Source organism: Schistocerca americana, chromosome 2, assembly GCF_021461395.2.
Source record: "Schistocerca americana isolate TAMUIC-IGC-003095 chromosome 2, iqSchAmer2.1, whole genome shotgun sequence".
NCBI classification, from domain to species: domain Eukaryota; kingdom Metazoa; phylum Arthropoda; class Insecta; order Orthoptera; family Acrididae; genus Schistocerca; species Schistocerca americana.
The window spans coordinates 385,820,501-385,834,987 of NC_060120.1; the positions used below are offsets into that span (position 1 = coordinate 385,820,501).

A 14,487-nucleotide genomic window follows, 5' to 3' on the forward strand; every position below is an offset into this window, starting at 1 on the left:
TGGCGACTTCAATACCCATCATCCCCTTTGGGGCTCTCCTGCATCCTGTCAAAGAGGCTCACTCTTGGCGGATGTCTTCAACCATCTCAATCTTGTCTGCCTCAATACTGGCGCCCCAACTTTCCTCTCGGACTCTACTCATACCTACTCCCACTTGGACCTCTCGATCTGTTCTACCACTCTTGCCCGTCGGTTTGAGTGGTATGTCCTTTCTGACACCTATTCGAGCAACCACTTCCCCTGTGTCGTTCATCTCCTGCACCACACCCCATCCCCACGTCCTTCGAGCTGGAACATACCGAAAGCTGACTGGGGACTTTACTCCTCCCTGGCGACCTTTCCGGACCACGATTTTCTCAGTTGTGACAGTCAGGTCGAATACCTCACGGCTGTTATCATCAATGCTGCCGAACGTTCCGTTCCTCGTACTACCTCTTATTCACGCCGCGTTTCCATCCCCTGGTGGAATGAGGCTTGTAGAGACGCTATCCGTGCCCGACGGCGTGCTTTACGCACCTTTCGCCGCCATCCTACGTTGGCGAATTGTGTTGGATACAAACGACTCCGAGCGCAATGCCGTAGAGTCATCAAAGACAGCAAAAAGGCTTGTTGGGCCTCTTTCATCAGCTCCTTTAACAGTTTTACTCCCTCTTCTGTTGTCTGGGGTGGCCTGCGCCGGCTGTCGGGCATTAAGGCCCACTCCTTGGTACCTGGCCTGACTTCAGGTCATGAGGTCCTTGTTGATCCTGTGGATGTCTCCAACGTCTTCGGCCGCTTTTTCGCGGAGGTTTCAAGCTCCGCCCATTACCACCCTGCCTTCCTTCCCAGGAAAAAGGCAGAAGAGGCTCAGCAGCCTTCCTTCCACTCGCTGAATCTGGAAAATTATAATGCCCCCTTTACTATGCGGGAACTCGAACGTGCACTTGCACTGTCCCGGTCCTCTGCTCCGGGACCAGATGCCATTCACGTTCAGATGCTGGCCCACCTTTCTCCGGCAGGCAAAAGCTTCCTTCTTCGTACCTACAATCACGTCTGGACCGAAGGTCAAGTCCCCATGCATTGGCGTGACGCCGTCGTTGTTCCTGTACCCAAACCCGGGAAGGATACACACCTTCCTTCTAGTTACCGCCTCATTTCTCTTACAAGCTGTGTCTGTAAGGTGACGGAGCGCATGGTTAACGCTCGGTTAGTTTGGATTCTTGAATCTCGACGGCTACTTACCAATGTTCAATGCGGCTTTCGTCGCCGTCGCTCCGCTGTTGACCACCTTGTGACCTTGTCGACATTTATCATGAACAACTTTTTGCGAAAGCGCCAAACGGTAGCCGTGTTCTTCGATTTGGAGAAGGCTTATGATACCTGTTGGAGAGGAGGTATCCTCCGCACTATGCACAGGTGGGGTCTACGCGGTCGTCTGCCCCTTTTTATTGATTCCTTTTTAACAGATTGAAAGTTTAGGGTACGTGTGGGTTCCGTATTGTCCGATGTCTTCCTCCAGGAGAACGGATTGCCTCAGGGCTCCGTCTGGAGCGTAGCCCTTTTTGCCATAGCGATCAATCCAGTTATGGATTGCATTCCACCTAATGTCTCAGGCTCTCTTTTTGTCGATGACTTCGCGATCTACTGCGGTGCGCAGAGAACATGCCTCCTGGAGCGTTGCCTTCAGCGTTGTCTAGACAGCCTCTACTCATGGAGAGTGGCAAATGGCTTCCGGTTCTCTGAAGAGAAGACGGTTTGCATCAACTTTTGGCGATATAAAGCATTCCTTCTGCCATCCTTACATCTCGGTCCCGTTGTTCTACCATTCGTGGAAACAACTAAGTTTCTAGGGCTCACACTGGACAGGAAACTTTGTTGGTCTCCGCACGTCTCTTATTTGGCTGCCCGTTGTACACGTTCCCTTAATGTCCTCAGAGTTCTTAGTGGTTCATATTGGGGAGCGGATCGCACTGTCCTGCTTCGCTTGTATCGGTCCATAGTCCGATCAAACCTGGATTACGGGAGCATCGTCTACTCGTCTGCTCGGCCATCCCTCTTACGCCGTCTCAACTCCATCCACCCTTGGGGGTTACGTCTTGCGACCGGAGCATTCTACACTAGTCCCGTCGAGAGTCTTTATGCTGAAGCTGCTGAATTACCATTGACCTATCGGCGCGATGTACTGCTTTGTCGGTATGCCTGCTGGCTGTTGTCAATGCCCGACCACCCCTCTTATCAGTCCTTCTTCACCGATTCTCTCGACTGTCAGTATGGGTTGTATGTGTCTGCCCTGCTGCCCCCTGGAGTCCGCTTTCGTCACCTGCTTTGACAATTGGATTTTGCCCTCCCTACCACCTTCAGAGAGGGTGAGAGCCCGACACCATCGTGGCTCCAGGCTCCGGTTCATATCTATCTCGACCTCAGCTCGCTCCCGAAGGAGGGTACTCCGGCTGCAGTGTATTGCTCACGGTTTGTCGAACTTCGTGCGCGACTTGCCAGTCACACCTTTATTTACACTGATGGCTCCAAAACTGACGATGGTGTCGGCTGTGCCTTTGTCGTCGGGGCCGGCACCTTTAAATACCGGCACCTCGACCAGTGTTCCAGCTTTACGGCCGAGCTTTTTGCTCTCCATCTGGCCGTTCAGTATGCCCGCCGCCACCGCCATTCATCGTATGTACTCTGCTCTGATTCACTCAGTGCTCTTCAGAGCCTTGGAGCTCCATATCCGGTCCATCCCTTGGTGCAACGGATGCAGCAGTCCCTCCATTCTTCTGCTGCTGATGGCTCTCCTGTAAGCTTTCTGTGGGTTCCTGGCCATGTAGGAGTGCCTGGGAATGAGGCTGCTGATGCTGCAGCCAAGGCTGCAGTCCTCCTGCCTCGGCCAGCCTCCCATTGTGTCCCGTCCTCTGACATTAGTGGGGTTGTTTGTAAGAGGCTTGTGTCTTTGTGGTAGGATACTTGGTCATCACTTCAAGGAAACAAGCTCTGGGCAGTAAAACCGTTCCCAACTGCTTGGACAACCTCCTCCCGACCATCTCGGCGAGAAGAGGTCCTTCTGACCAGGTTGCGGATTGGGCATTGCCGGTTTAGCCACCGCTACCTGCTCTCCGGTGACCCAGCCCCGCAGTGCCCTTGTGGTCATGCATTAACAGTGCGCCATGTTTTATTGTGATGTCCCCGTTTTAGTCAATCTTGTGTTGTCCTGTCTCTGCCATCTACTTTACAGGATATTTTAGCTGATGACGCTCGAGCAGCTGCTCGTGTTCTTCGTTTCGTTACTTTGACTGGCTTGTCCAAAGACATCTAACTCCTTCACCTATTTTATCTGCATCTCTGTAAGAACTTTCTGGTGTCTCCCTCCCTTGAGTTTTACTAGATTCTATATGCTCTAACAATTGTGACTGGGCGCTAATGACCTCAGTAGTTGAGCGCCCTTAAACCCCCTCCCACCCCCCACCCCCCACCCCCCCCCCCCAAAAAAAAAAAAAAAAAAAAAAAAAAAAACACACCACACACACACACACACACACACACACACACACACACACACACACACTCCTGAAATATCCTTTCTTACTGGCGGAAGTAAAGCTGTGAGGACAGGACGTGAGTCGTGCTTGGGTAGCTCAGTTCGTAGAGCACTTGCCCGCGAAAGGCAAAGGTCCTGAGTTCGAGTCTCGGTCCAGCACACAGTTTTAATCTGCCAGGAAGTTTCAATATGTAATCTTATTGTTTAGTGTGTTTTCCCTTGACTATGCTATTTTTCTTACATTTGTCTGTTCCAAATGCTGAATACTTCTGTTATCTTTAGTAATTGGTTGAGTTGTTGATTTGTTGCTGCCAGTAGTTTTAGATCATCCATGTATAGCAATTGTGTGATTTTGTGCTGGTATGTTCCAGTAATATTATATCCATAATTTGTATTATGAAGCATGTTGGATAGTGGGTTCAGAGCAAAGCAGAACCAGAAAGGACTTAATGAGTCTCCTTGGTATATTCCACGCTTAATCTGTATTGGCTGTGATGTGATATTATTTGAATTTGTTTGGATATTAAGTGTGGTTTTCCAATTTTTCATTACTATGTTTAGGAACTATCAATTTTGGATCTACTTTGTATATTTCCAATATTTGTAGTAACCATGAGTGGGGTACGCTATCAAAAGCTTTTTGGTAATCAATGTATGCGTAGTGTTGCGACCTTTGTTTAGTTTTAGCTTGATATGTCACCTCTGCATCTATTATCAGTTGCTCTTTACATCCTCGTGCTCCTTTTTGTACTTCATTTATAATTTTGTTCTGTGTTGTATGTGTCATTAATTTCTGTGTAATGACTGAAGTTAATATTTTGTATATTGTTGGTAGGCATGTTATGGGGCGATATTTAGCTGGGTTTGCTGTGTCTGCTTAATCTTTAGGTTTCAGATAAGTTATTCCTTGCGTAAGTGTATCAGGGACTGTGTATGGGTCTGCAATGTAACTGTTAAATAATTTATATCTAAAAACAAAGATGATGTAACTTACCAAACGAAAGTGTTGGCATGTTGATAGACACACAAACAAACACAAACACACACACGAAATTCAAGCTTTTGCAACCAACGATTGCTTCGTCGGGAAAGGGGGAAGGAGACGGAGAGACGAAAGGATGTGGGTTTTAAGGGAGAGGGTAAGGAGTCATTCCAATCCTGGGAGCGGAAAGACTTACTTTAGGGGGAAAAAAGGACAGGTATACATTCGCGCGCGGGCGCGCACACACACACACACACACACACACACACACACACACACACACACACATATATATAGACACAAGTAGAATGTCTGCTTGTGTCTGTATATGTGCGGGTGTGTGTGTGTGTGTGCGTGCGCGCCCATGCGCGTGTATACCTTTCCTCTTTTTCCCCTAAGGTAAGTCTTTCCACTCCCGGGATTGGAATGATTCCTTACCCTCTCCCTTAAAACCCACATCCTTTCGTCTTTCCATCTCCTTCCCTCTTTCCTGATGAAGCAACCATTGGTTGCGAAAGCTTGAATTTCGTGTGTGTGTGTTTGTGTTTGTTTGTAGTCTATCAACATGCCAACGCTTTCGTTTGGTAAGTTACATCATCTTTGTTTTTAGGTATATTTTTCCCATGTGGAATGTTTCCCTCTATTATATTCATCTTGTTAAATAATTTAGTTAGATGTGAATGTGTTGAGGTGAACTTCTTTAGCCAGAAATTTGCTATTTTATCTTTTCCAGGGGCTTTCCAATTGTGCGTTGAATTAATTGCTTGGGTGACTTCATGTTGCAAAATTATCACTTCAGGCATTTGTGGTATCATCTTGTATGTGTCTGTTTCTGCTTGTATCCACCGTGCATGTCTGTTATGTTGTATCGGGTTTGACCATATGTTGCTCCAGAAGTGTTCCATGTCTGTTATGTTTGGTGGATTGTCTATTTTAATGTGTGTGTTATGTATTGTCTGGTAAAATTTCTTTTGGATGTTGTTGAATGTTTGGTTTTGTTTCCTTCTATTTTCACTTTTTTTGTTTCTTCTAAGTCGTTTGGCCAATGCTTGTAATTTCTGCTTTTTTTCATCCAATTGCTCTATCGCTTCTTGTTGTGAGATTTTACCTAGCCTTTTACGTTTTTTGTCTGATATTTCATTTCTTATAAATTGTGTTAGCTGTCTGATGTCTTTTCTCAGTTTTTCTATTCTGATCTGTAGCCTGTGTTACCACGCTGGTTTTGTGGGTTTCTTCTGTGTGTTGCTTGGTTCTGATCTCTGCCTAGTGTGTATATTTAGTGTAGTGAGTGCTCCTATATAAACCAGTAGTTGTAACTCTTCCATAGTTGTATTCTCATTTATTTTGTTGTGTATGATTGTGTTGATAGTTGTTATTGTTGTTTCGACTTGTGGGTTATTTGGCGGTCTATGCAAGAATGGTCTAATGTGTCTTTGTATTCGATGTATGTCAGCTGAAATTTTTCTTCTATATGTAACGTGTGTCATTTCGTGTTCTATTTGTGCTTGTTCTGGTGGCTGTCTTAAGATTTCGTTTTCCTCTGATTGTTTACTTGATGCGTGTTGTCCTTTGTTTGTTTGCTCTGGGATGTTTGAGTCCATTACTGTATTTTCTTCTTCTTCTTCTTCTTCTTCTTCTTCTTCTGATTGCACATTATTTTGTTCCAGTATTTGTTGTACTTGTTGTTTCATGTTTTCTAATTCTGACTGGGATATCCTGTTTTTTTTTTTTTTTTTTTTTTTTTTATTACACAGATCTGATCAGCTAGTCGTTGTTCTGTTAAAAATGTTAGTTCGGGGTATCTGGTAATAAATGTTGTGTATACTTGTGATCTGTATCAAGTTGTGATGGTTCCTAAGTTTGTTGCTTGGTAATAACAGAACATGAGGTGTCAGTTAACTTCATCTGACCATCTCATCCTCTGTCTTTGTTTTCCTTCTAGAATGGTTGCAGGAAGCATATCCTGCAAAACACCTCTATTTGGATTTAAATCATTTTCCGTGTGGCTAGCAGTGTCGTTACCAATGTGGACGGGCATAGGGTTCAAGCGTCGTACCCGACCATGACAGCGCTTGTCCGAGGCTTCATTAGTTCTGTCCTGAACCAACTAATCACACTAAAAGGGGGGTTAGCCCTATTAGTGGTTTGTTCTTTTCGTCGCCTTTTATGACTGGCAGAACATACCAGAGGCCTATTCTTTTCTCGGGCCTCCAAGGGGTATCTATTATTATTATTATTATTATTATTATTATTATTATTATTTCCCATTTAATTTCTCTATTGACATTCTATTCTACTTAGGGATTAATGTAGAATGTTAACATGATAGGTTGTATTCTCATTGTTAAAGTTAATTCACTAACAATCCTTAAAGTAGCAGAATATGGTGAAATGATGTACTGGCATTGCGATATGTTCTCTGTACACTGTTAGCCCACCAGAAATTATATGTAATTTCTTCCACGCCAGAATTTATTGAGGTGGTCTGGTAAATATATAAGACAAAAGTGTATTATGGGTTCAAGCTCTTTCCTACAGTGTTTGGGGGAAGAAGGTGGGGGATGGGGAGAATGATATGCTCCAGAGCAGCTTGTGATTTATCTAAATGGAGCATCACATTTCAAAATTTTTCTTTTGCCATCCACATTAATTTCCTTTGTCTGTTGGTATAGATAATTACAAATGTAAAATTTTTATTTTTGTAAAATTTTAACCCGAACACTTTTCCATGTTTGTCCTAGTATGGTACATTTTCATTCATTTTTACAGATCAGCATGTGTTAAGAGTATGGTCTGATTCAACACCATCACGGACTCCTGGCCTGGTGTCACCGCGTCCTCATTCTCCTGAAGGGAGAAGACGTGCACCTACTGCAGGACAACTTGCACCTGTAAAAGTTAGTGAATTTCAATGGTTATATTTTATGGAACTGAATAACACACTAATAGCTACTCAGTAATATTACACTGTGACATGCTGACATACAGACTGGAACTTGAACAAGAAATTGGCCTCGTGCAGGATCATTCCGAGTCTCAAGAGCACAGTTGAGGGACATTTCTAATGATTATATAAGGGTGGCAATGAAATTCATTACACTAGTAGTGCAACACTGGCTGACCACTATTTTGGCTTGATATTTGAGGGTTAGTGTTAAACAGCTCAATTCTGTCACAGAACACAGGATAATAGACTGAAGCACCAAAGAAACTGATATAAGCAAGTGTATTCAAATACAGAGATATGTAAACAGGTAAAATCCAACACTGCAGTCGCCAATGCCTGTATAGGACAACAAGTGTCTGGTGCAGTTGTTAGATCGGTTACTGCTGCTACAATGGCAGCTTATCAAGATTTAAGTGAATTTGAACTTGGTGTTAATAGTCAGCACACCAGCGATGGGACACAGCATCTCCAAGGTAGCAATGAAGTGAGATTTTCCCGTACGACCATTTCACGAGTGTACCGTGAATATCAGGAATCCATTGAAATGTCAAATCTCCAACATCCCTGCGGCCAGAAAAATATCCTTCAAGAACAAGACCAGTGACGACTGAAGAGAATTGTTCAATGTGACAGAGGAGTGCACCCTTCCACAAATTGCTGCAGATTTCAGTGCTTTGCCATCAACAAGTGTCATTGTGTGCTCAAGTCAACGAAACATCTACATCTACGTGATTACTCTACTGTTCACAATAAAGTGCCTGGTAGAGGGTCCAATGAACCACCTTCAAGCTGTCTCTCAACCGTTCCACTCTCGAACGGCTCGAGGGAAGAACGAGCACTTAAATTTTTCTGTACGAGCACAGATTTCTCTTATTTTATCATGATGAACATTTCTCCCTAGGTAGGTGGGTGCCAACAGAATGTTTTCGTAATTGGGGGAGAAAACTGGTGGTCCAAATTTCATGAGAAGATCCCGTTACAACGAAAAATGCCTTTGTTTTAATGATTGCCAATCCAATTCACGCATCATGTCTGTGGCACTGTCTCCCCTATTTCGCAATAATAAAAAACAAGCTGCCTGTCTTTGAACTTTCTCAATGTCACCCGTCAGTCCCACCTGATGCGGATCCCACACCACACAGCAATACTCTAGAATAGGGTGGACAAGTGTGGTGTAAGCAGTCTGTTTAGTAGATCTGTTGCACCTTCTAAGTGTTCTGCCAATGAATCGCAGTCTTTGGTTTGCTCTACCCACAACATCATCTATGTGATCGTTCCAATTTAGATTATTTGTAATTGTAATCCCTAAGTATTTAGTTGAATTTACAGCCTTCAGATTTGTATGACTTATCGTGTAGTCAAAATTTAGCAGACTGCTTTTAGTTCTCGTGTGAATAACTACACACTTTTCTTTATTCAGGGTCAATTGCCACTTTTTGCACTATACAGATATCTTATCTAAATTGTTTTGCAATTCGTTTTGGTCATCTGATGACTTCACAAGATGGTAATGGCAGCATCATTTGCAAACAATCTAGGAGGGCTACTCAAACAATGTATGTCCCAAAACCCTACTGCAAATACACTCCTGGAAATGGAAAAAAGAACACATTGACACCGGTGTGTCAGACCCACCATACTTGCTCCGGACACTGCGAGAGGGCTGTACAAGCAATGATCACACGCACGGCACAGCGGACACACCAGGAACCGCGGTGTTGGCCGTCAAATGGCGCTAGCTGCGCAGCATTTGTGCACCGCCGCCGTCAGTGTCAGCCAGTTTGCCGTGGCATATGGAGCTCCATCGCAGTCTTTAACACTGGTAGCATGCCGCGACAGCGTGGACGTGAACCGTATGTGCAGTTGACGGACTTTGAGCGAGGGCGTATAGTGTGCATGCGAGAGGCCGGGTGGACGTACCACCAAATTGCTCAACACGTGGGGCGTGAGGTCTCCACAGTACATCGATGTTGTCGCCAGTGGTCGGCGGAAGGTGCACGTGCCCGTCGACATGGGACCGGACCGCAGCGACGCACGGATGCACACCAAGACCGTAGGATCCTACGCAGTGCCGTAGGGGACCGCACCGCCACTTCCCAGCAAATTAGGGACACTGTTGCTCCTGGGGTATTGGCGAGGACCATTCGCAACCGTCTCCATGAAGCTGGGCTACGGTCCCGCACACCGTTAGGCCGTCTTCCGCTCACGCCCCAACATTGTGCAGCCCGCCTCCAGTGGTGTCACGACAGGCGTGAATGGAGTGACGAATGGAGACGTGTCGTCTTCAGCGATGAGAGTCGCTTCTGCCTTGGTGCCAATGATGGTCGTATGCGTGTTTGACGCCGTGCAGGTGAGCGCCACAATCAGGACTGCATACGACCGAGGCACACAGGGCCATCACCCGGCATCATGGTGTGGGGAGCGGTCTCCTACACTGGCCGTACACCACTGGTGATTGTCGAGGGGACACTGAATAGTGCACGGTACATCCAAACCGTCATCGAACCCATCGTTCTACCATTCCTAGACCGGCAAGGGAACTTGCTGTTCCAACAGGACAATGCACGTCCGCATGTATCCCGTGCCACCCAACGTGCTCTAGAAGGTGTAAGTCAACTACCCTGGTTTTCTTTGAACTGTTCAGCAACTATATCTTCAGAGTCCGGGTGGGGGGTGGGGGGGGGGGGGGTTAAACAATCTAATTAATCGTTTAGTCCGATTGTGAAGTATAACCTCTACCCATACTATTTCGCAAGAACTATCTACTTCTGTTTCACAGCAAGGTAAACTACTTCTGACAGCAATAAATAGTCCACCACCAATTGTATTTACTCTATCCTTTCTAAACACTATTAGTTCGCTTGAAAAAATTTCGGCCGAACTTATGTCCGGCTTTAGCCAGCTTTCCATACCTATGACTATCTGAGCTTCATCGATAAGGGCTTTTGGAGCCGAAGGGCCACTCATATACTCTTCATGACTGCAACACTAAGCTGTACGCCTTGCCTGGGCCCTTCAACACCAACATTGGAAACATGTTCCTTGATCAGATGAGTCTCATTTCAAATTGTATCAAGCGGATGGATGTTTATGGGTATGGAGATAACCTCATGAATCCATGGACCCTGTATGTCACCAGGGGACTGTTCAAGCTGGTGGAGTCTCTGTAATGGTGTGGGGTGTGTGCAGTTGGAGTTATATGGGACCCCTGACATGCCAAGATATGACTCTGGACAGTGTGACACCCCACGTGTCCAGAATTGCTACAGAGTGGCTCCAGGAACACTCTTCTGAGTTTAAGCAGTTCCTCTGGCCACCAAACTCCCCAGACACGAACATTATTGAGCATATCTGGGGTGCCTTGCAACATGCTGTTCAGAAGAGATCTCCACCCCCTTGTACTCTTACGGATCTATGGATAGCACAACATGGTTCATGGTGTCAGAAAAAATATGGAATCGAACTAGAGTTCTCCTACAAAACTGCAGAGTATTAATTTCAAACTTTTCTGGCCAATCATAACTGTGCTACTCATGCTTGACAATGCTACTGGTGAAACTGACAAGGCACTTAGCATAGAAACTGCGCAGGAAATGACTATTCACAAACTAGAGGAAGAATTTCAGTGCAGTCTACGTATGCCGATATGTTTTGTTTTCTAGTCACCATACTGCAGAGTGCGGACACTATACTTTGACAGATGACCGTGAGCATAAACAAAGAGGTGGAGGGGTGTGGGGAAACGAGCCCCACCTCCTTCTGGCAGGACAGCAGCCTACATCTATGTTCTGTTTTCACCTGTCGAAAATGAACTGACACAGGGCTGCTGATCCTTTCTGGTATTGTGAGGGTCCCAAACGAAATTTGTGATAGACAAGGATTAGTCTTCTCACTCATTTCAGAGTAAAAGAAGAAAACAATAGGCAAAGGAATGGCTACAACGCATTTGCTTGATGAGGTTGACATAGCGTTGTAAAAAAGTATTTGAGCAGTATGTGATGCAAGCTTAGTTCGAAACACCTGCCACATTAAAAGTTTCTCCATTATATCAACTTTTGGACTTAAGCTAGCTGACAAACATACACCTCGCTTTGTTTTAAGATGCAAGGTTCCATGGCTGAGAATTGCATTGCATTATGGAGTGTGTATCTTAAGGGTCATTTACACAGTCAATAATAATGTCAAACAGTCTGTATATTGACCATCTGAGTGACACATTGTCAATATTACAAGGTATGAATCCCGCGTCGAAAAAATGGTTCATCTTTTGAAGCGATACACGAATCGATCCAATTTGTGACCTCTTCATGAGATCGGAAGTGTTGCTCAGCCAGGCCATGCACCATTGATCTAAACAGGTGATAGTCAGAGGGAGCAATGTCTGGAGAATACGGCGAGTGGGGTAGGACTTCCCATTTTAATATTTCCAAGTACATTTTGACCTCATTTGCAGTGTGGGGTCAAGCATTGTCATGCTGCAAAATCACTTTATCGTGCCTCTCGCTGTATTTCAGCCGTTTGTCTTTTAATGTGTTTGATAACGAGCACCTGTAATTGTTTCACTTGGTTTTTAACACCTCATAGTACACGACGCCGAGCTGATCCCACCAAATGCAGAGCAGGATCTTGAATATTCGGTTTGGCCGTCGACGTGGAAGCTTGGCCAGGATATCCCCATGATTTTTTGCATGTAGGGTTATCGTAATGTATCCATTTTTTTGTCCCGGGTCACAATGCGATGCAGAAATCCCTTCCGTTAAATTCATATCTTGAGGGGGGGTAAAACCTAGTTTCCCAAAGCGACTAGCATTCAGCGCACGTTAGTCTATCACGTTATTCATATGACTTTGAAATGCATTCCTGTCGGTTTTTGAACATTTTTGAACACATTCTAAGTTGATTTCTGAATGAATGGTAAGTTGATTTGTGAATGTGTGCATAGTGTATATGATGTCTCCGTCAGGAGAGTCCTCGTCGCATGTAGAAACAAACTTTCCTACAGACAAAAGGGGCTATACATGCTGAGCGGAGTAAGGCCGAACGGATGAATGCCAACCACTGTCTGATTGTGCGGTTGATTAGGTTTGCGAATGATGAGCGTTGTTATAATTACTAGTGACATCCATAGATTCAGACTACAGGAGTGGAAATAAATACATAACAGGTAAAAAAGATTACGTATTACCTTCTCTGTGTATCCAAGAAAATGAAATGTTGACAGAAAATTTTTGGCCAGATCGCCGTACTAGTAAGGGCCAGATGTACAATCCCCGGCTAGCAGCCGCATTAAGTTCTATTCTGGAAGAAGTGTGGAAAACGCATTGGCTTTGACATTGGCAGGAATAGTTACAGAATTAGTGATAACAAGACTGTTTGTTAGAAAGAGGAAGGAGAAGAAATGGGTACATCACCCAAATTATGGAACAATATGATGATTCCAAGTTTGTATAAAACTTTCGTACTACTACTTTTCGTTTTCATACTTGCGAAACTGGAGCATATGAATGATGTGTGAAACTATTTCCGAACGTAAAGCTTTTTGCTTGTAATAGGTCTAATAAGCGTTTGATATTGGTACACTGTGAATTTTATTCTGTCGTTACAAAAAAGACCGTTTGTGCCAAAACAGTTTCGTTTATTTGATGTGTGTTACAATTGTTGCAGTATTAAAAAGGCCTAGTTTGTTTTATCAAGCAGACAGTGACAAAATAGATGTAATCAGATCCGGAAACCACATCGATCTTGGGTCCTATTTGTATGAACAGCTTTTTCAGCATTAGACAACGACATTTCGACTTTTCATGTAGCAAAGCATTTGACGAACTTTGAGGTAATAGATTCTTTTGCAGAAGGAAAGCACGCCATGTAAAGCTGTAGCAAGATTAGAGAGAAAAAATTCTAGGAGTTAAGGATTGAAGAAATGTGTGTTGTCCTGCTTGTCTGGGTTTATGTATCCTATATTTAATTTTATGTCACACAAAGCAGCAAGTTGTTAACTGATAGGGAATAAAGAGTGGAAGAGGCACCTCAGGAACATTTTAATTTCCACTGTCTTGAATATGGTTTGATGGCAACCATTAAAAAATCTACGCTTTTCAATTCCACAGAGCGAAGTAGAGTGACGTGTGATAGAAGAATGCTGTGTGAGGTGGTGAGGCACAGCACTTTGGCACACGTACGACCAAATAACACGTGTTACATTTCTCGAACACACGTTTTATCCATCAAACTCTTCAGAAAGACGTGCGCTACAAAATGAACATATTTTTGAAAATTCGATTTTTTTTTTTTTTTTTTTTTTGCGTCCTATCTCAAACGCTTGAGTGAGTGGTGGGGTACTGCCCCGGTTCGGAAATATCGTAGATCCGGGGCTTATACACAGAGCAGTCAGAGTTACACTTGGGAAGTAAGTAGTCTCCACGTGACCCATGTTTACATTTAGTGATTTTGCTGTTTCCTCTTCATTTACTGCTCTCGTGTCAAATGAAAACAAAACAGATTTCTGTGGCCGGGAGCTATCAGGTGAATTAAAATACATTCACATAATAATGGAAGGCTAAAATGTGTTATTAGTTGCAGATTTTATTTTATTTCCACCTTTATGACAGTTAAGCATTAATTGCCTTGCAGAACAATGAAGTCATTTTTGTCGGTTTGCTAAAGAAGTTTTCTTTTATTAAACTTTTCCGCTGAGGCAGACAATATATTTGAAACGAAGTGTTTAATTCCACACACTGTTCGCTGCATTTCAGGTCACGTTTTCAGCTTCTAGCATGTATGGCATTATGCCATAATAAAGAACCAAACATGAGATAACACAGTAGGCCTACTGGTACTCCAAGAAAATTTGCATCCCGAAAACCACATTGAAAACTTAATAACAGGTTGTGGCCTACTTCACTGGGAATCTGGACATACAAATGTGCACCTATTAGTATGGGTCATGAAATTCCGATGCTGTTGGAGTGTCCTCTGATGTCTTGTTTCTTTTATGACATAATGTAAGATCTTGTAATGTTTTACACGTATGAACATATGGGCTCCCTA

General features: G+C 44.1%; 1 protein-coding gene across 3 annotated transcripts in view; it reads left to right on the plus strand.

Moving 5' to 3' along the window:
• LOC124594750 (axin) overlaps positions 1–14,487 on the plus strand; it is a 285,091-nt gene that overhangs the window by 204,915 nt on the left and 65,689 nt on the right. For all 3 annotated transcript variants that reach the window (XM_047133132.1, XM_047133133.1, XM_047133134.1), the window contains one exon: positions 7,263–7,390. In XM_047133132.1, coding sequence (XP_046989088.1) covers positions 7,263–7,390 — 128 coding nt within the window. The remainder of the gene's footprint in view (positions 1–7,262; positions 7,391–14,487) is intronic.